The sequence below is a fragment of the Lactuca serriola genome, chromosome 5 (genome assembly GCF_051521515.1).
Source record: "Lactuca serriola cultivar US96UC23 chromosome 5, Lser_US96UC23_V15, whole genome shotgun sequence".
In the NCBI taxonomy this organism is placed as follows: Eukaryota; Viridiplantae; Streptophyta; class Magnoliopsida; order Asterales; family Asteraceae; genus Lactuca; species Lactuca serriola.
The window spans coordinates 56,084,797-56,106,703 of record NC_136412.1 but is presented as its reverse complement, the minus strand read 5'-3'; the positions used below and the strand labels follow the sequence as shown (position 1 = coordinate 56,106,703).

At 36.3% G+C, this 21,907-nt stretch overlaps 3 protein-coding genes across 3 annotated transcripts; 2 read left to right on the top strand and 1 right to left on the bottom strand.

The window, feature by feature from the left end:
* The first annotated feature begins 1,461 nt into the window (after positions 1–1,461).
* On the top strand, positions 1,462–3,098 carry CDF1 (cell growth defect factor-like protein (DUF3353)). The gene is made up of 5 exons (XM_079000323.1): positions 1,462–1,639; positions 1,844–1,932; positions 2,140–2,522; positions 2,650–2,726; positions 2,816–3,098. Exons 1-5 carry the CDS (start codon positions 1,581–1,583, stop codon positions 2,964–2,966), a joined length of 759 nt encoding a protein of 252 aa, XP_078856449.1. The 5' UTR covers positions 1,462–1,580; the 3' UTR covers positions 2,967–3,098.
* Positions 3,099–5,794: 2,696 nt separating this feature from the next.
* On the top strand, positions 5,795–8,517 carry LOC145052499 (enolase 1, chloroplastic-like). Its single transcript, XM_079000322.1, has 7 exons — positions 5,795–6,420; positions 6,596–6,903; positions 6,980–7,134; positions 7,200–7,517; positions 7,619–7,765; positions 7,855–7,905; positions 8,181–8,517. Exons 1-7 carry the CDS (start codon positions 5,990–5,992, stop codon positions 8,244–8,246), a joined length of 1,476 nt encoding a protein of 491 aa, XP_078856448.1. The 5' UTR covers positions 5,795–5,989; the 3' UTR covers positions 8,247–8,517.
* Positions 8,518–13,711: 5,194 nt separating this feature from the next.
* LOC145052498 (2-aminoethanethiol dioxygenase, putative (DUF1637)) lies at positions 13,712–15,625 on the bottom strand. Its single transcript, XM_079000321.1, has 5 exons — positions 15,338–15,625; positions 14,674–14,825; positions 14,397–14,559; positions 14,074–14,274; positions 13,712–14,000 (listed from the first exon to the last, which is right to left on the bottom strand). Exons 1-5 carry the CDS (start codon positions 15,555–15,557, stop codon positions 13,879–13,881), a joined length of 858 nt encoding a protein of 285 aa, XP_078856447.1. The 5' UTR covers positions 15,558–15,625; the 3' UTR covers positions 13,712–13,878.
* Positions 15,626–21,907: the final 6,282 nt, after the last annotated feature.

Sequence of the window (21,907 nt, the reverse complement as noted above, 5' to 3'; positions counted from 1 at the left end):
AGTTGTTAGAAAAGTTACGCAGACCGGCGGCGTTCCGAGCTAGAATTTCAGGTCGGCGACTTAGTCCTCTTGAAGGTATCACCATGGAAGGGTGTGATCGGATTCAGGAAGCGTGGCAAGTTGGGCCATAGATTCATTGGTCCTTTCAGGATGGTTGCTCGAGTGGGTAAGGTAGCTTATCAGTTAGAGCTGCCTGAGGAGCTGAGTTAGTGCGTATGTGCGAATGTTTAACTGTATGTTGCCGAGTGTATCAATTCCAACTATACTCTCGAAAATATAATTTAAATTAGGGTAATTAAGTGACTTTTCTAACCATAAAGGGTAAGATTTCGATCTTAACAACATTGCCATAAACAATTGAAAACCATAAATTCTACATTATGATTGTTAGAAAAGTTAGTCTGTTTCTATTATCAGTAGAATTTATTTATGCAGAAAAGTCCCAATATTTTGGGAAATTTTTTGATAAAGTCCTAAAAGTTTTTTTTTGAACAGAAAATCCCATTATTTTGAGAAAAATACATAATCTGTTATTTCCTGTTCAAATATAAAAAATATTTTTTTTCGTTAATTTGGGTAAAATGTTAAATAATCAATACTTTTTTGTTAATAAAAACTTTAATGACTTTATTAAATTTTTTCCCAAAATAACGAGACTATTCTGCATAAAAGTCTAGGGGTGAGCAAAAACCGCACCGCAATTAAAATTAACCGCAAAAACTACAACCTATAAACCGCAACCTATAAACCGCAACCGCAATAAAAACCGATGGTGAGGTTTTCTGTTTTTCAAAAACCGCAAATTTGCGGTGCGGTGCGGTTATTAGTTTTCAAAAATCACAAAAAAAACCGTACCGCACGGCATATATTATATACAATTTTTTTATTAATTATTAATATATTAAATATTAAAAGTAAGACAAGTTTCATGGATGAAAGATGGATAAAATACTAGAAGACAAAAGTATTATTATTTTTTTGTTATATTTAACTTTGAAAAAAATGGTGAAATCAGACAATTTTAAGATATTTATTGTTAATTACTATTGATTTGACGTTTTTAAAATATTAGTTATTTGTGATTTAAGTTAGTTGTCTTATATCTTATGGTTTTTATTATATGAACTCTTAAAATTGCTTGAGCTCTAAACTATGGTTAAAAAGCACACAAAATAACCGCATCAAATCCATGTGGTTAATAACCGCAACAAAAAAAAAAAAACAAAACCGCACCGCAAAAATAACCGCACTAAACGGTTTTGAAAATGGATTAACCGCATTTGCGGTTAGTGGTGAAGTTTTAGCTAATAACCGCACCGCGTTGACCCCTATATAAAACCCATCAAATAAAATCCTAAGAATGAATTTAAGCTTTTAGAGGGACCAATTTCGGACATAAACTAAAGTTTAGGGGGTAAAACAATAGCATCGTGAATGATATCCAAATAAACCAAAAGCTTAGCGAGATGGTTCTCCTCTTGCCCGCAGAGGTGAAGCTAACAAGTTCCGTCGTCGGCCGTTCTATGATTTCTTATTCTTCGTAGCAAGTAGCATCTAAACGACTTCTAGGGTTCGCAATCATGGCTTCCCTTCTTCTTTCGAACCCGATTGTCTCATCTTCTTTCCTCGGCAAGAATCTGTAAGTTATTAAACGCCTTATCCACATATAATTTACAAAATTATGGTTTCGATTGACATGATGTTCTGTAAGTCTTAAGCTAGTAGCTCGATTTTGTTTCTTTTTTGTACTTTGATTGATTCTAATTTGATGATAGCATGATAAAAATCGTTATGTTTCTAGATACTTGTTCCTTTTATAATTCGTGTGCTTTCGATCTTCCAGTTCATTTAACGGGAATATAAGGAAGTCGACACTATCCGCTTTGGTGTTTAGAAGCCCTAGATGTGCTGCTGCTGATGCAACATATGGAGGTACCTAACCTAAATTGCTAACACAATATTTAACCTAATTTGTGTACTTTGTGGATTTATCTGTTAATTTCTCTCCTAAGTTCTGAATATATGCAAACTAATTGCTCCGGATGCTTATGTGATTTGTTCAAATGATGCATGATCTCCCTAATTCCATTCTCTTAATGTTATAATGAGAAGATTCATATCTTTGCTGTGTGGTTTTAGGTAACACTCCAAAATACCCTCGCAGTAATGTTTGGGATCCTTACAAGCGTCTTGGTATAACCACTGATGCTTCTGAAGAAGAAGTCTGGAGTTCTCGCAACTTTCTTTTAGATCAATATGGCAGCCATGAGAGAAGTGCAGAGTCAATAGAAGCTGCTTTTGAGAAGATACTTATGACAAGCTTTCAGAACAGAAAGAAAACTAAAATCAACTTAAAAACCAGGCTCAAGAAGAAAGTAGAGGAGTCTCCACCTTGGGTTCAGAACTTACTTGCTTTCGTAGAACTTCCTCCCACTATCATTATTCTTAGAAGATTGTTTCTATTTTCATTCATGGCGTTTTGGAGTGTGATGAACTCTGCAGAGGGTGGGCCCGCATTCCAGGTTTGTTGCTCTAATTATAATTCTTTTTGCCTTTTTCTTATCAACTTAAAAAGAAACAACACATTTATAATATCTTGATTTTTGTGTTTAGTATCTTTAATATAATTTGATCTTTTATGCGATACAGGTGGCATTGTCTCTGTTTGCTTGCATATACTTCCTGAATGACAAGTCAAAGAGCATAGGAAGGGCATGTCTTATTGGGTGAGCTTTTTATGAAATCTGTTTATTGATTTTAGAATGGTTATATCCAGTTAATTGTTGATTTGACCGGGTGTTGGCTTTGATTACAGGTTTGGGTCCCTTGTGGTTGGGTGGGTTTGTGGTTCTTGTGTGGTGCCTATAATTCCTGCAGCCATTTTGCAACCAACATGGACACTTGAGCTTCTGACTTCACTGGTTGTATACATCTTTCTGTTTGTTGGGTGTACCTTTCTTAAGTGAAACCCTTAATTGTCCTTGATTGCATATGTTTCTTTCCAAAAGAAGATTACTTGTGATTTACTTATGTTGATCTTGTGTGTTCTTATAACTGCATGTTGGCATATGAATCCTTGGTGGACTCTTGAGTTGCAATTTTTGTTAGGTTAATTTACACTAAAGCTAAATGTACTTTAAGTCATTCATCTATTTCACAGTGTACTATGATTTTAACAAATATTACCCTGTCAGATTTCTGTGTAATTTTGATTGCAAAACTAAGTTGTCTAAGAATACATAACCATTCCTGATTATGACATGATTGATAAGCAAATTCAGCAACATAATTCGTTTAGCTATTCAAAGTTTTTGTAAAATTGGTTAACCATGTAAACATATGAACTCAATTTGTTTGACCATGTAAACATATGGACCTAAGAAGATTTACTGGATGTTTGGTTGTTTTCTTTTAAAATAATTATTGACAGACTAAACTACAGTTTTTGTCCGCATGGTTATGTGAAAGTCCCCTACTTCAATGGGTTAAAGTCATATAGCAACTAATATTCAGTTTGTTCTTTGAGTCCCTAATATTTTAACTATATTCAATAAGCCAATAGATTTGTTAGGATTCTCATTACACCATTTTAATGGATTTCAGTTGGCTAGTAATTCCGACTTATTGGATGTAACAATGGAAGTTAAACAAGACACAAAACAAATTTACCCATTTGATATCAAATCCAACAGTATAACAAAAAGCAAAACTTTTGTCGAACAGCCAGACTTGAATCTATCTCCTATCTTATAAATCTATACAACTTTTTTTGTCTCCAATGAAACTTGAACTCTTAACCTTTGGCTAATGGCATATTTTTGTTAAATTCTGATACCGTTAGACTATAACCTTTTGATAGCTTTTCATTTATACATAACAAAGTAAAAGAATAAAATAATATTAAATTATGTAGAAATTTTATATTTGAGATTTTTGTTAAAACCTAAAAGCTAAATTCTTTTAAAAGCTCGTTATCAAACATAGAAGTTTTCATGTGCAAACCAAAGATTACAACATGCTTCATTTTGGACATTTAGTTTGAAGATCCAATGAAATTAATGAGATCTAACATTAATAACAATCACTAAAAAGGTATTTGATTTTAATATCTTTGTTTCTTTTTTATTATACTATGTAATTGTATTCTCTCTTATAATAATTAATTTCTCTTTTCTAAAAGCTTCTTTTTTTTTAGAAAAAATGAGCTTATATAAGATTTTATATGCAAAACAATACTTGAGTTTTGCATTCTCTCTTACAATAATTAATTTCTCTTTTCTAGAAAACAAAAACAAATGTATTAACATCAAACCTGTCATTCTTTTTCTCTAAAAAAAGAAATTAATCATTGTAAGAGAGAATGCAAAACTCTAGTATTCTTTTGCATATAAAAACTTCTATAAGCTCTTTATTTCAATTATATGATATTGAGAGGGTGTTTGGGATTTTATTTTAATTTTAAAAGGAATTTTAAACAAAATGACTTATTGACTTATGGTGGTAAAAAAAGAAGTTTTTAGAAAAACATTTGAATTAGATTTTTGTGGTGGGAAAAAATTAATAAATCAATAAGCTATTTTTTTTAAAAAATGTTTGTCTTAACTTAATGGTATTTTAAGATAATATTGACTTTTACAACTCAAAAAGTCATAAGGAATTTAGAAAAATTACAAATTCTAACTTCTTAAAATCTCATTTTTAAAGGGTTAAGGAGAAATTGTTTTTAAAAGTCTTTTTCGTTTTGCCAAAGACTTTTTATGACTTATTGACTTTTCAAAAAACCAATAAGTTAATAAGTTGTTTTGAAATTTGAAATCCCAAACACCCTCTAAATAATAATCCTAATTTGATAAACATTTTTAATTAAAAAAAATTATAAACAATAATGTATTCTTTCAATCTTTCTATATAAAATTAAGGGAAAACTTTAGAAAAACCCAACATATTTTTATCAAATGCTTAAAAAAACCACTATATTATTTTTTAATGCATTAAAACCCTTATATATTCTGAAAGTATTATTTAAGTCTTTTTGACCTTAGCAAAACTCGATCTATTTTCATCTAAGCATTAAAAAAACCACTATATTATTCTTCTAGCACATCAAAACCCTTATATTTTTTTTGAAAATTTTTAATCTAATGGATTGTAACCAGTTGAGAATCGATTACACAACATTTTTTTTTTGTTATTTAGGGTTTACTAGATTTAAAACCTTAAATTAGACATTTTAAAAAATATAAAGATTTTAACATAAAAGAATATAGTGTTTTTTCTAAACATTTGATGAAAATATGTTTTTCTAAGGTTTTTCCTAAAATTAAATAATAAAATCATGAGTAAATTATACAAATGGTCCTTATGGTTTAGGGTAATTTGCACGTTTGGTCTCTAACTTATTTTTTTAACTCGGAAGATCCCTACTGTTTGTTTTTGTTACACGCTTGGTCCCTGTCTTACCTAAAAAAACTATTTTTTCCTTGATTATTTATTTATTTAAATAAAGACACCCCCAACTGCACTCCCTTTATTTTACCTTACCTACTCTACTATTTTTTTCTATTTAAATAATAGTCTTGTTAGGTAAGACATAGACCAAACGCGTAACAAAAACAAACGGCAGAGACTTTCTGAATTAAAAAAATAAGTTAGAGACCAAACTCGTAAATTACCCAAAACCATAGGGACCATTCATGTAATTTACTCTAAAATCAGATACAATCTTAATAAAAAATAAAACTATTTCCACGTGAGTGGGAGAGTATTTTATACAGGTTGGTTCGCTTTTGGCTTTTCAGACCCAAGATCGCCACCTAACAACTAACACCAAAAGCCGTTAAGACTTAAAAAAAACACTCTTGCGATCGCCGCCCCCAACGGCGGACTTCCCATATTCATCCTCCATTGATATACTCATATACCCATCCTTCCTGCTTCCTTACACCATTTCTCGATTCTCTCACTTTCTCTAGACTTCCAGCTTCTTACAATGGCATTAGCACCTCACGCCACCTCACTCTCAAAATCCTTCTTCTCTTCCAAACCCTCAATATCGTCATCATCAACTACTCCGCTTGTTAACCTACCGAACACCTCCCATAAATCTCGTAGGCAGTTCGTTGTTCGCAACTCCGTTACGATTGCTCAGCCACCGTCCATTTCGTCGACTAAATCATCCACTGTCAAATCGGTGAAGGCGAGGCAGATCATTGACAGCAGGGGAAATCCGACGGTGGAGGTTGATCTCGTTACTGATGATCTTTACCGATCAGCTGTCCCTAGTGGAGCATCCACTGGAATTTACGAGGCGTTGGAGCTCAGAGACGGTGATAAGAACGTCTATGGTGGCAAAGGAGTTCTTAATGCTGTTAAGAATATCAACGAGGTTTTGGGACCGAAGCTCATCGGTGTTGATGTCAGGTGAGAGTTTATTTCTCACATGCTCATTACAGTGTACATATAGCTCTAAAAAACGATTAATTCCTCAAATTTGCAAATTCTATGATCAATTACAGTGTACATATAGCCCTAATTAAGCTTCCTTTTACTAAAGTTGAGATCATTGAAGTTTCTCTCCATTTTTTTCTACATCAAGGAATCAAGCTGATTTTGATGCCATCATGCTAGAGATTGATGGAACTCCAAACAAGTCTAAACTTGGAGCTAATGCGATCCTTGGAGTTTCTCTTAGTGTATGTCGAGCTGGTGCAGGAGCAAAAGGTATACCTTTGTACAAGCACATTCAGGAGATATCAGGAACGAAAGAGCTTGTTATGCCAGTTCCAGCATTTAATGTCATCAATGGAGGCAGCCATGCTGGAAATAATCTAGCAATGCAAGAATTCATGATACTTCCAGTAGGTGCATCTTCGTTTGCTGAAGCTCTGCAAATGGGTAGTGAAGGTCAGCATATTCCCCCCAAAAAAGTCATACAATATTATTCGTATATTAGCATTCTAACGTATGAATATGAATACAGTTTATCACACACTAAAGGGAATCATCAAAGCAAAGTATGGACAAGATGCATGCAATGTTGGAGATGAAGGTGGATTTGCTCCCAATGTTCAGGATAACAGGGAAGGACTCGTGTTGCTCATTGATGCAATTGAAAAAGCTGGTTACACCGGAAAGGTAAATGACATTAATACCCTCCATGTTCCACCTTATTCACCTTTTCTAAAGAAGGAAATTTGCAGATTAAAATAGGGATGGATGTTGCTGCTTCTGAGTTCTTAACAAAAGATGGTAAATATGATCTTGATTTCAAGAACCAACCAAACAATGGAGCTCATGTTCTCACAGCTTCAAAGCTTGGTGATTTATATAGAGAATTTATCAGAGATTTTCCAATTGTATCAATCGAAGACCCCTTTGACCAAGATGATTGGACTTCCTGGAGTTCATTACAGTCTTCAGTTGACATCCAGATTGTGGGCGATGACTTGTTGGTCACAAACCCTAAGAGAATTGCTGAAGGCATTCAGAAAAAGGCCTGCAATTCCCTCCTATTAAAGGCAAGTTACAAGACAACAAGAATCAATATAAACTCTCACAAAGAAGTTCCTTTTTTTATTTTTATTTTTTTAAATGGTGGGTTTTTCTTGAATTATTTCAGGTTAACCAGATAGGAACAGTGACTGAATCCATACAAGCAGCTCTTGACTCAAAAGCTGCTGGATGGGGTGTGATGGTTAGTCATAGGAGTGGTGAAACAGAGGACAACTTCATTGCAGATCTTTCGGTTGGATTGGCTAGTGGACAGGTTTCATCTTTTATTTCTATATCTCAATCGCTTTTCTAATATTATTTTTAAATTTTTTGGTTAATCTTTTTGTATTTTTAATTCTTTAGATCAAGACAGGCGCCCCTTGTCGAAGCGAGCGATTGGCCAAGTATAACCAGGTATATAATATAGAGCAAAAGTATGTTGTTTTCTTTTTTAATAAAAAAAAAAACTAGGTAACAGGGAGAAATGGTTTTTTTATTTAATCACCACAGACTATAGTTAGTTAAGTGGCTAACTGTTTTGGTATTTTGTATTTTGATGTATTAGCTTTTACAAATCAAAGAAGTTATTGAAGCATATGATCAAATGCGATCTCATGGATATAATACAAACTTGTGAAACAGCAACTATTAATTTGTGATACTAAATTACGTGTTTTTTTTCACTTCAGCTTCTGCGCATTGAAGAGGAACTCGGAAATGTACGTTATGCAGGTGAAGCATTTAGATCTCCATGATCAAGTGGATATAAAACAAACATGTAGTAAAGTAAGTTAATTCACAAGAGATAATTTTCCTTTTTTATTGTAAACTCAACTAGGCTTTTTACCAGACTTTTATGAGGGTTGTATTGCCCATAGAAGAATCCATAATTGTTTTGAATAAAGAATATGTTGTGCATATTTTCTACACTTTGTAGCCTGTAAACTTTTGTGTTTGTATTGTAGTTTAACATCTTTTGTATTGTGGCCCTTCTGTTGGGCGATATGAGCAAAAAGCTTTTTCACGTGGTTTTAGCCTAAGTTTGAACCCCATTTCTTACCCCGCTGATCCAATAGATTGATTGGGCCAAAAAGTTTGGAAGTATATCACTATATGGTTGTTGGAAGGTATAACCTAGCCAAGGGCAATTTGGTCTTTGTCTATTTATAAACAGAAATCATTAGTGTGTATTGATTAACCGTTATAGCAGTTACTAAGTATGTATCAGTGCTTCTGTTCTGACGAGGTGCCTTGAATGGATGCTTTCTCAAAGTGTTGCAACGGTTCAGTATATATATATATATATAAAGGTTCAAATGAGAACTAAAAAAGGTTAAGAACCGTAAGAACCTCTAATTGTTGATGTTTATAAAGGGTTTAGGGTTTAGGGTTCACCCTAAACCCTAAACCCTAAACCTTTTGTAAACATCTAAAGTTAGAGGTTCTTACGGTTCTTAACCTTTTTTGGTTCTTAACCTTTTTTGGTTCTCATTTGAACCACTCCCTATATATATATATATATATATATATATATATATATATATATATATATATATATATATATATATATATATATATATATATATATGTTTTCCTTGTTTTGTATCAGAAAACCCAGTGCAGTCCCTGTTCTTCTTCATCTTCATAAATCTCTCATGATCTGTATTTTGTAAAATTGTTGTTCTTGAATCCTTTTGATCCAACAGTAGTATTATAGTATGTAACCAACTGTTTTTGTCAAATTCATTTCTAAGTTTATTATGTTGAAAATCAAAGTTTAAAGACCTATGATAATATATATATATATATATATATATATATATATATATATATATATATATATATATATATATATATATATATATATATATATATATATATAACACATGATTCCTTAATTAGAAATTTAGCAGAAACTTCCTTTTGTGTATGTTGAATGAATTATCTGTTGCAGCTAATATAGCATGGGTGGAGGGTTGGAATGACCTTATTGAGAGAATCTAAAGAAACATTCCGATTGATGGTATTTCTACAAGGTGGAAAAGAATGGTCCCGTAAAAAGTTAATATTTTCATCTGCAGGGTTTTGATTGACCGCGTGCCTCCGTACTAGATTTAACTTGTCTAAGCAGAGGTGTTGATTTGCAGTCTTTACTATATTTCCGATTTTTCAGTCTTGTGTTGAACTCATTGATGGTGTGTCGACAGTGTTCGATCGCCTTGGAGGTGTGGGTGATCACGGGTGGTGGATATTGTAAAGGTTAACGACTTAATGCTACTCAATGGTCTTGATAGTTTCACAACTTTATGGGTCATTCGGAGATATAGGAACCCGATGTTTGACACCAATAAGTAACAAAAGAGCAACGTTTGTTACTGAATCTCTGAAATTGATTTCAACCGTAGGTTGGATTAAAGTGAAATGGGATGAAAATAGTTGGTTTTTTCATGGTATAATAAATGGCAACATGAAGAAAAATAAAATGAATGGGCGTATAGTAGACGGTGAATGGACCACTGACCCCCACAAAATTAAAGAGGAAGTTTGGTAGTACTTCTCCTCTAAATTTAGTGAAAGCATTACTTTTAGACCGAAATTCGTCAACTCTTTTAAAAAATTGACCATGGAAGACAGGAATATCTTGGATGGTTCTATTTCGTTCTTGGAGATAAAAAAAGTGGTATTGAGTTGTGGTGACGACAAAGCCTCCTAGCTAGATGGCTTCACTTTCAAATTCATAAAGGAGTTTTGGGATAATCTTAAGTTCGATATTATTTCCTTTGTTAAAAATTTTGAATCAGCAGGGAAGATTAGTAGGGATGTAACGCTTCTTTCATCTCGTTTATTCCAAAATCTAATGATCCATTATTCTTGAAGAAATATAGGCCAATTAATTTGATTGGTTACATGTATAAAATTCTTTCCAAGATCCTTGCTTTACGTTTAAGGAAGGTGATTGGAAAGGTTGTGGGCCCAGAGCAATCGACCTATATTGAGACTAGAATCATTGTAGATGGCCCGTTGGTGCTTAATGAATTATATACGTGGGCTAAGAAGATAAAGAAAAATATGTTAGATTTTGATAAAGCTTTTGGCACTCTTAATTGAGGATTTTTGGACTCATGGAACCAATGAATTTAAGCATCAAATGGCAGAGTTGGATAGAAAGATGTCTCTCGTCCGGTAGAGCTTCCGTTTTGGTGAATGGTTCCGCTTCTAAGGAGTTCCCTGTCAAAAGGGGAGTGAGACAATGTGACCCTCTCTCTCCGTTTCTTTTCATACTTGTCATGGAGGGGTTAAATATTGCCATGAGTGATGCTTGTGACAAACATATTTATCAAGGTATTACTCTTCCTGATGGGATGGTAATACCGTGCTTTCTCATCTCTTGTACATGGATGATATCACTTTTATAGGTGAATGGTCTGAAATGAAATCTATAAATTTTAATAGAGTAAAGTACAGTTGATAACATCAAGTTAAATCGCCTTGTTAGCATCTTGTGTTGTGAGCCCGCTCAATTCCCCTTATAGATAAATTTAATTCAAAGCTCTCGAGGTGGAAGGTCAAAAATCTTTCTTTTGGGGGGTGTTTAACCCTTGTCAAATCCATCCTAGGTAGCCTTCCACTTTACTACTTTTCACTTTTTAAAGCTCCGTTAAAAGTGATTAAAAGTGATTGATACTTTGGAAGGCATTAGAAGAAGATTTCTATGGGGTGGTCAAGATAACGAAAGGAAGATAAATTGGGTCTCTTGGAAAACTATGGTGAAACCAAAGCATCATGGTGTATTCGGCATTGGATGTCTTAGAACTTAAAAGTTAAAACTTGACTCTTTTGGCAAAATGGAGATGGAGATTAAAAACCAAGAGAAATAGTCTTTGGTCTCGGTGCATTACTTCTTGTCTTAGAATCTCTCATATTGATGGCAAGCTGATTGCTAAAGCTACACTTTCCAGCTTATAATTTCAAATTTTGATTTGGAGTTAGAAAGGTAGAATATTGATCTTGATTGCTTGATTGAAAGGCCTTTGGGGTTGCAAATACTACTTATTTTTGGAAAGATAAATGGTGTGATGGAGTTGCTCTTAAAGACGTGTTATCCGAATCAACTACAAATGCCTTGTGCCAAATGACTTGCAACACGTGTGCACTAATCATTGTCTACAATGACAATATGTTTTCCGATTATCTTTAGTCCTCCATTACCCTTAAATGCCAAACACAAATAGTTAGTTACCTGTTCCCATTAGAGCATCCGGTATACATTGCACGAATCGGTCCGTGGTCTACTTGGCCACGAACCACGGCCGTGCACACCACCCCGGTGGTTCGTGGTGGCTCGTGGTCGTGGCCATCCGTGGCCCGGACAACGAACCCAAACGCCCAATGAATTCGTTTCTTTCTTGTAGCCGTTGATTTGTATCCGTTTTAGTAGCCGTTGTTAAACGGCTAAATTGTAAAAAAAAAAAAATAAAAAAAATAAATAATTTATTTACCTATAAATACCATATTTTAACTCCTTATTTTTTACACCATTCTTTTCTTTCTCTATACACAAACTACACACTACATCTTCACAACCAAAAATTATGGATCCCAACCAAAATACCCCTCCAAACTACCGAAATCGCAAACCCGATAACGCTTTTGCGTTAGACACAACACCTCGACAATTCCCGACGATGGAGTCACCTCAAGGCGGTTTTATCAATCTACTTCAAAGTGGTTCCCCTATCCAACAAACACCACTTTTCCAACAACAATATCAACCTTTTCCGGCTTTCCAACAACAACAAATGCAACAACAATACCAACAATTTCAACAATTCCAACAACTACAACAACTACAACAACAATCGTCACAACAACAACCACCAAGCTCACAACCACCACTTTCGCCGGATTTTGTTCCGGAAACGCAACCTTCACCACCACCTCAACCAAAAAAGAAAAAAGGAAAAAAACCGGCCCGACCCACTACCAACCAAGAAAGGGTCCCATGGACAAAAGAAGAAGAAGAAAAGTTAGCGGAGGCATGGGTGGCGGCTTCCGAAGATCCAATTGTAGGAGATAGCCAGACGTACGGAAGTTTTTGGGAAAAAGTCCGAGCCATTTTTTACGAGTTAATGGAAAGTGAAGCTCGAAATGCCGATCAAATTACGTCGAAATGGCGAGATATTCGATTAAAATGCACCGATTTTGGAGGAATCTACAACAATCTCCTAAACATACGCAAAAGCGGCTCGAACGATTTTGATGTTTTCAAGGCGGCCATGGACCAATATGAAAAAACAACGCCTACACGCAAAGCTTTTCCGTATATGAAGCCGTGGCTAAAATTGAAAGACTCCCCAAAATGGAAAGAGCAAACGGAAGGAAGTTCCCAATCTTCCGGTTCAAAGCGTTCGAGAAACCCCGATGGAGCTTCTCAACAATCGGACGGCCGAACACACATCGACATCAACGACGATCCGATAGATCTTGAAACCGACCAACCTCTTCCTCGGCCCGTTGGAAGAAATAAAGCAAAAAAAGCGGCGTCAACATCTTCGAATTCTAGTGTTATGGATATGTTCGGCGATAAATTTGATCGATATGTGCAGCTTCAGGAAACGAAGGCCGAGGTGATGACTCGGATGGAATAAAAAATGATCGAAGCACAAACATCATTTCAAGAGGCACAAGAGACACTTCAAACAAAAACCGACATGAAAATCTTGAAAATGAAAGCGGACGACCTTGAGGGCGAAGACTTGGAACTTTTTCTAGCAATGAAAGAGTCGGTTCGAGCCCGACGTAGGCGTAGGGGGTAGTTTATTTTATGTATGGTTGGAATTTTTAGTTTTTTTTTTTTTTTTTTTTTTTTTTTTTTTAAAAAAATTAACTAATGTAATTTTTATTTTGATTGTTATTTTTATTTTAGTTTTTAATTTCAATTAATTTAGTTTTTATTTAATGTAATTTGGTAATTTAATTTAATGGAAAAATAGTATTAAAAAATGTTTTTAATGTATTTTTGAATTAAATTTAAATAAAAAAATGAGGTGGAGTGGTGTTTTAATGTATTTTTGAATTAAATTTAAATAAAAAAAATGAGGTGGAGTGGTGTGTACCCCATGTATGTGGTAGTGGAATGTGGTGATGATGTGGCACCCACCACATATGTGGTATGTGGTGGGTATAACGGATGGCCTTAAAGCATTCTTTCTACATTAAATTAAAAATAAATAAAGAAACACCTGTATATATATTTTTTACCAGACTCCATCAATTCATAAACAAACAACACCTTAGACTTAGACCTAGCTATACTTTAAACAACTATGCCACAATGGTTTAAATCTGGTGTCAAATGAAGTAAGCACTAACCACCAATAACAATCCCTACATCCGAATAGGTGGGCCCGCATAGATGCCCTGTCTCATATACAAATCATCTGGTGCATCTATCTCCTCTAGCCATGCATATTCATCTTCTTTTCCATCAATCAACTCATCTCCACTTCCTGTCATTCCAATAAAGAATTCAACAACCATTACAAATTCACAAAACCAAGTAACAGATTATGCTCAACTTACCAAAACTGGAGTAGGGGTAATCTCGGTAATAAGTACATTTCCTTCCGGAATATTCTTCATATGGAGGTGTGAGAATGTCAAGTACAGCACAAGAGGTGATGGCAGTGAAGCAATGGAGGTTCCCTCCTGTTTTTGGATACAAAACTGAAGTGCTACATGGTGCTGAAAGGACTTTGTCCACTGCCAATTTTGCTAACCTAACTATTACATGAATTCCATCAACACTTTGCATTTTACACTTAATGTTTTAAATATAAGCACAGAAAACGATCTTTTTTTTTTTGTAGACTTAATTATGTGTCATGGAAGAAATAGAATCAGACCTGGAGCTCGAGCAATTTCCTTTGAATCCTTGATGAGTGGTGGTTCAACCCAATCATAACCTTTGACATGCAAAGAACCATAAAGGACCTTGCTAAGAACAGTCATTCCTGGATGATCATGGAGGGGTATAACAGAGGAAGTAGGGAAGCAAAACATGCACATCTGCATTCAAATCATCTTCTTTAAGCATATGCCTGAAATTACTATGAACCAGATTCAAATCTCTAATATCTTTATTCTTTTGAGTAGTCGCATGGGGGGAAAAGTTGGGCTTACTGTAAAACTTTGGCTTTCATTTAGATCTATATATGTTATTGGTTGGGCCCAACGATCTAGTCTATTAAGAGTATTGGGTGTAGAAAAACCATGGCCTCGATCATCCTCTTGGTGTTCATCTCTCAGCCCGACATCAGAAGGACCAATTGTATCTGCAAAATGGTATTGCCTAATCAAATTGCTTACCTGTGTATGCTCATACTGTGTTAACCAATCATACCAGGTTGAGTTTACTCATGTAACAGGTTAGAATAAACTTAAATGCAATCTGGATGGACCTGATTGAATGATTCAATCTCCCATAATTCCAGAAAGTGATCCAGCCAATGCATTCACAAAACTTCCTTTTCTTTTCGTTTTTCATGTTTCAGTTAGGTTATTGTGACTGATAAGTATATACGTCGGAGCAATATTTCTTTAAATGGAAAACCTAGCGCATTTCAAACGTAAAATTGGGTTCAATTTTGCTGCAAATTACACACTAACAGTAGTCTAGTAGAGTATCAAGTTGAGAAGTAATCTCCAACGAGAAAAAGAACAGATAACTTTTCGTAACACAATTCGAATTTGAGATTCACATCAGCCATACAGTCACAAACTGCACTAAAATCAATTACAGTAAATGTATAAAATGTCCTTAGAAATTGAATTTGTGGAAGAGTACCGAGTATAGAGGAGAGTTCATGGATAAGTTGAGGAGGCGGTGAGGTTGAGGGCGTCAAATTGTTCTTGCAGATGTCGTACACGGCTTGTATCGAGGTTTTAGATGAAGGGGAAGACGATGAAAAACTGTAATTCGCCATTGCAAAGAGTCTTTGGAAGAACATGTTGGTGGAATTAGAGGAGAAGAGGTTTGGAAGGCGAAAATATCTGCTGCTATTCATTGCTGTGGTTTGTGGATTTTGGTGATCCGATAATTTACCGATTTTGGGTGCGAAGATTAGTAGGTCCGATGGAGGAGGTTAACACAATAAGCAGAATGTTTTTAATATTTTTTAATATTTGTAGAATGTTGCAATAATTTAAAGGTCAAGAAGTTTGAAGCAGATGGTCAAGTAGTGTTGCACGATTGATTTATCATGATTGAGTTTGGGTTGTCCTTTAGAGGTTGAGATTGCAAATGATCGATCTGTCAAAGTATAGAGGGTTTATCATGATTGTATTCTAGAGATGTTCAATGAGCCGTATCCGATTGATTTCGTTCTTATTCTTTTGCGTGAGAACAAGGTTATTGTAGGGATGGACTAGTTAAGCCCCAACGAGGCAGTGATTGATTGCAAGCATCACATGGTACGCATTTGGACCCCAAGTGGGGTGAGTTAGTGGTTCAGGGAGAGAGAGCTTAGTGAGGGCCGATTCTATGCTCAACAGCTAGGGCCAGTCGCTATCTCCATCAGGTTGTTCCGATTATGTCGCCTATGTTATGGATACCTGAGAGAAAGGTAAGGTGACTGTAGATGATGTGTCGGTTGTACGGGAGTACCCCGATGTGTTTCTGGAGGATTTTACTGGAGGGGCTCCAGAGAGGCAAGTTGAGTTTCAGATTAAATTGGTTCCTGGTATGGCTCCGATAGCCAAATCACCATATTGGTTAGCTCCTCCAGAGATGCATGAGTTGTCTAAACAGATGCAGGAGCTGTTAGACAAGGGGTTCATTCAACCGAGTAGTTCGCCCTAGAGAGCACCAATCCTATTTGTGAAGAAGAAGGATGGGTCGCATCAGATTTGCATTGATTACTGGGAGCTGAATAAGCTAACGGTGGAGAACCGTTATCCACTCTCGAGGATTGATGATTTGTTTGACCAGCTTCAGGGTGCATCTTGGTTTTCCAAGATTGATCTTTGTTCATGTTATCATCAGATGAAGGTCAGAGAGGACGATGTGCAGAAGAAGGCCTTTCAGACTCGTTATGGTAATTACGAGTTCGTGGTGATGCCCGTTAGGCTCACCAATGCTCCAGTCGTGTTCATGTACCTCATGAACCATGTGTGCCGACCGATTTTGGATCGGTCTGTGATGGTATTCAATGATGACATCTTGGTCTATTCCAAGACCTAGGAGCTGCATGAGGAGTACTTGAGGGAGGTATTAGAGACTCTGAGGAGGGAGAGACTATATGGGAAGTTCTCCAAGTGTGAATTCCGGTTACACGAGGTGCACTTTCTGGGGTACCTTGTCAACCAGAATGGTATTCTGGTCGATCCAGCCAAGGTCGATGTAACGACCCAAAAATCCATACTGAAAATTTCATTTTTAATTTGATAAACAACCACAAATTATCAACCATTCATACAAAACATATCAACCCAGAGTATCATAACCAAAACATTATTTTATTTTATCAGAGTAAACATCCCAGGCTGAATAAACAATGGTGTGTGCCATGCGATCACCTTGAGCTCTTCCCTTCGCTACCAGAAGTACATGAAACCAAAACTAAAAACCGTAAGCACGAAGCTTAGTGAGTTCCCCAACCTACCACATACCATGCATAATCACATATTACAAGCACTGGGCCACGCTCGTTATTTCACCAGGTCCCGCTTGGCTTTGAGCCCCGCTCGGTATACAGATCTGTTTTACTTTAGGCCCCGCCTGCTAAACGCATGCAAACATATAACCATAGCACATAACACATAACTGAACATACCCTACTGCATTACTATCCTAAGGCCTCGCCTGTCTTGGGCCTCACCCCTGTCCTGCTACAAGTGAGCTATAGAACCCCGTCCAAGCTCCTGATGTTAGTGAGATACAGGCCCCCACCCACACTCACCTTCCACTTATCTCGGGCCTCGCCCCTGCTCTACTAATAATGAGATATGGAACGCCATACACACTCTGCTAATGGTGGGGTACGGGACCTCGCCCATACCCACCTCCCTACCAGGCACATACAAGTATCACACAGACAACAAGTATAAATTATCATGCAAACATTCCTCTAGCACCCGCCCGACATCGAACCTTAATCCGGAACCACTTACTAGCATACAATGCATAGGGCTAACCCCCGGGTCTTCCTACTCATAAACTACATGGGTTGGGATTGTGGCCGTAGACCCATTCACACAATGAGGAGACTCACCTCGCACTGCTGAAACACTGCTGGTACACTTCTGGCTGCTATCTGACAAACCCCACATTGCTGCTCCTCTAGCTCCCCGAACTATCAATACCACAACAATACTTAGCCAAATAAAATAATCCTTCATAAGGTAGAATGACCATTCTACCCCTCCTAGTCCAACTTGATACATATTCAAAGTCCAACACTAAGTAAGTTTCCCAAGCCCACTAGTGACCCACTAATGGCCCAATTTGCTATATTGGGCCCAATCCCTTAATGGGCCTTACCCTAAGCCCAAATATATATTCCTTGGCCCATATTAACTGACTCCTGATGGCTCTCAATGGCATAAAGGCCGAAAATCTGAAACTCAGCCCATACCGAGGCCTAAAACGCACAAAGCCCAACTGGCAGAATACGCGGTGCGTACACCTAGGTACGCTAAGCGTACTGGCTGATGGCTTGTACACCGTGCGTACCTCCTTGTACGCCCAACGTACAACCCTGTTAAGCCACTTTTTCCATTAAGTGCTTAATACTCCGATCTAAAGGCTACAAACTTAGATCCAAGTCCTCTTCCATGTCTTAATTCATAAAGTCACTAACTTGGTGACATGCAATCCACCAAATAAGTCCAAACTCAAAATGTGACAACATACTTTCATTCCAAGGGCTAGATCTGAAGCATGAGCACAAATAAGTCCTAAAGGTTGGAACTTTACTGCATATGGGACTCATATCACTCTAAGGGAGGCAACCACAGACTTAGAAACGTGCTTGAGTCCCAAAGATCCATTCTTGGGACCAAAAGAGTCCATAAACATGTACTAAGAGAGATCTAAGAGATTAATCATCAAGTTCAAAACTTTATACCTTAAAAAGTTCCGAAATGAGGCAAATATCCTAGATCTATATCTCCTCCTTCAGTTCATCACCTTCCTTGATCTTCACTTGTTGAGAAAAATGGCTTTATAACACTTGAATACTCTCCAAAGGCCTCCAAAGCTCCAAAACTCTCAAAGAAGGGTTAGGGTTTTGTAGCAGCTGTTTAGGGTGGAATGGAGGCTGAAACTTGAGGGTATAACATTCCTTATATAGTGGCATGCCCTGCAATTAGGGTTCCTGGACACTAAGCGTACGCCAAAAAGCTCCAGCGTCCACCACCTTTCATACGTTAGGCATAACCTAGCTTACGTTGGGTGTACCCACCCGCCTCCTACTTTCCATGCATGGCCCTTCTTTGCCAACTTTTCCATTGAGGGGCCATAAATGACAACAACTTCAAAGTGTTATAACTCCTTCATCCTAAGCCCGTTTCCGACGAACTTTATATCCACAAAAAGGTAGTGAGAATCCCTACGCTTCTAGCAACACACCCCGACCCGAAATCTTCTCGACTAAACCTTAAAGCCCATAAATGACCAAAACGCCCCTAGCCTTGGCTTTTGAAATCCCTAAATGAATATTTTAGAACAGTGTGTTACAGTCGATGCCTAGATGAGGTGGGAGGTTCCGAGGTCTCTATCTGAGATTTAGAGTTTCCTTGAGTTGGTAGGTTACTACCAAATATTCATTCATGATTTCTCCAAGATAGCGGTTCATCTGACTTGATTGGCGATGAAGATTGTCACTTTTTGTTAGGGGCCTGAGCAACAGGCAGCTTTCGAGACCTTGAGACAGAGATTATATGAGGATATGATTCTAACCCTGGTGAAGGGTGTTGAGGATTTTGGGGTTTATTGTGATGCGTCGATCGCGAGTTTGGGTACTGATAACGTCTATTTTATGCATATATTTGTGATGTTTTCTTATTATTTTATAGTATGTTTTTATATTATTTATAGCTAAAAGATACTTAATATGCTTTGAAAATATTCAATTACAGTTGAAATGGGAGCCAGAATGCAAACGGAAGAGAATGGAGCTGAAAAGATGCAAAAAGGATATTGTTGGCAAATTGACCCCTCTTCAGTGTTTCCCGTATATCTGATGACTCATAAGTCCAATTGACGATATTCAAAATGTTCTGAAAACTAAACGAAATTTCCTACGACTTATGTGAGAGGGCCTTTTTGATAATTCAACATTTATCTTATTCAAAATCGGCCTTGAAGATGAAGCATAAAAGTTGGACAGAAATTCCCTCCAAGTTACTTATTCCCTAAGCACCACTTACCTTAATTTTATTTGCTTAATCCCTAAGCCACCATTAGTTTCCTTATTCCAATCCAACTCTAATATTCCATATTAATTCCATCTCCTTTCAACTATAAATACCCCATATCATTCCACAATTTTCATCATCTATGATATTCCACTTCGACTTATGTAATAAGAAAACTTCATAACTGCCGTTTTGAGGGTCTAGAAGGCGGCCAGAGGGCCGTTAAATTGATATGGAGCAAAGATATAATGGATTTGATAGTGAGTTTATGGCGTTAATCATATGGTTTGTTATCGTGACCATGTTTAGCATTCCATTGTGATTCCATTATGTGTTTACTTTCTAATTTTGGTATTAAAACCATTTGCTTTGTGTTTATGATTAGATGAAACCTTGATTTATGGATTAATTACTATATTGGATTGTTTTATTTATGTTTAATAAATATTGTCAAGCTTGTTAAAAGATCCTTATGCGTTAACGACAATTATTTTTTGTTAATTATTAAGTATATCGAGTAGTATGAACATCTGCTTGATTGCTTGCCTCTTATGATTTTGATGACCATCAAGATTATATGCCTAGAAATAGTGAACATGAAATTATGGTTAACTAGAAAATAAGTAAATTAATGTGTGATGACCAACCACATATGAGTTAATTGAACCAACCAATTTGAATAACTATTATTACAAGTCTTGCTTGATACGAACTGAACACTAGGAAGCATGTTAGTTTAATCAATTGATCACTATTTGAATTGACTTGTTTGCTAAAGGATTAGTAATAATGAACATGAATCTAATGATTTTAGAAATCGGTGAACATGAATAAATAAATCTTTGTGTGTAATTATCTATCATTTTAAGGTGTAATTTTTCTAAACCAAAGTACCTAAAGAGATTTGACTTCCTGTCAGTTTATCGATATTTGCTATTTAGTTATTTGTTTGTGATTTAATAAAACATTTCTTTATTCCTTTCGTGTGTTTTGTAACCTATAATCAAATATTTTAAATTAATTCACTACCGTTCCCCTTGTGTTCGAAACCCTTGCTTATCAAAGCTATATTATACTCGATCGGGTTCACTGCCTGTAAGGTGTGGTTTAGATGCGATAAATTAGAAATTATAAATAAAAACTAGAGCATTAAATATTCACATCAGGTATTGTTCTGATGCAGAGGGGTCACGTTATTGCTTATGCTTCGAGGCAGCTGAAGCCTCATGAGACGAATTATCCGACACATGATTTGGAGCTAGGGGTTGTGCTTTTCGCCCTCAAGATTTGGCGATATTACCTCTATGGGGTCCGTTGTATTATTTACAATGATCACAAGAGCCTGAGGTACTTGATGGATCAGCCAAATCTGAACACGAGGCAACGTCGATGGTTTGATGTGGTGAAAGATTATGATTGTGAGATCCTTTACCATCCGGAGAAGGCCAATGTGGTGGCCCTTCGGTCGGATGCAGTATGCAGTATATGTGTTTATGCAAGTTGATATAACTATGCTATGCTATGTTACACTCAGTCAGTGTCACACCCCCGAACCGTCAGAAAAACAACGGCGGAAACGTCCGGGGGCGGCGACGTCATACGTAGTATCACAACAATCGTATCATAGCAATCAAAGTAAACACAACAATTACATTATAATATGAATATTTACATATGTTTGAAAACATAGTTTGTACATGACATTATATAACAAAAGATACAGACGAGACTCCAATAATGCTCCGTCTTCTCCAAAAGCTGGTAAGGTACCTGTCTATCGTTGTCCTGAGAATACAAGCGGTTTTGACAATATATGAGCATAAAGCTGGTGAGTTCATAAGCATGTTTTTGTATTGAAAACTAGTAACTGAGTTTGAATAAATAGTTTCTTTCCATTATAAGTAAATATTGTTTGTATCGAAAACCGTTATTACTGAGTTCTGAAATATGTATGCATGCTTACCAAGAAAATCCAATATTTTCTAGCATGTTTGTTGGT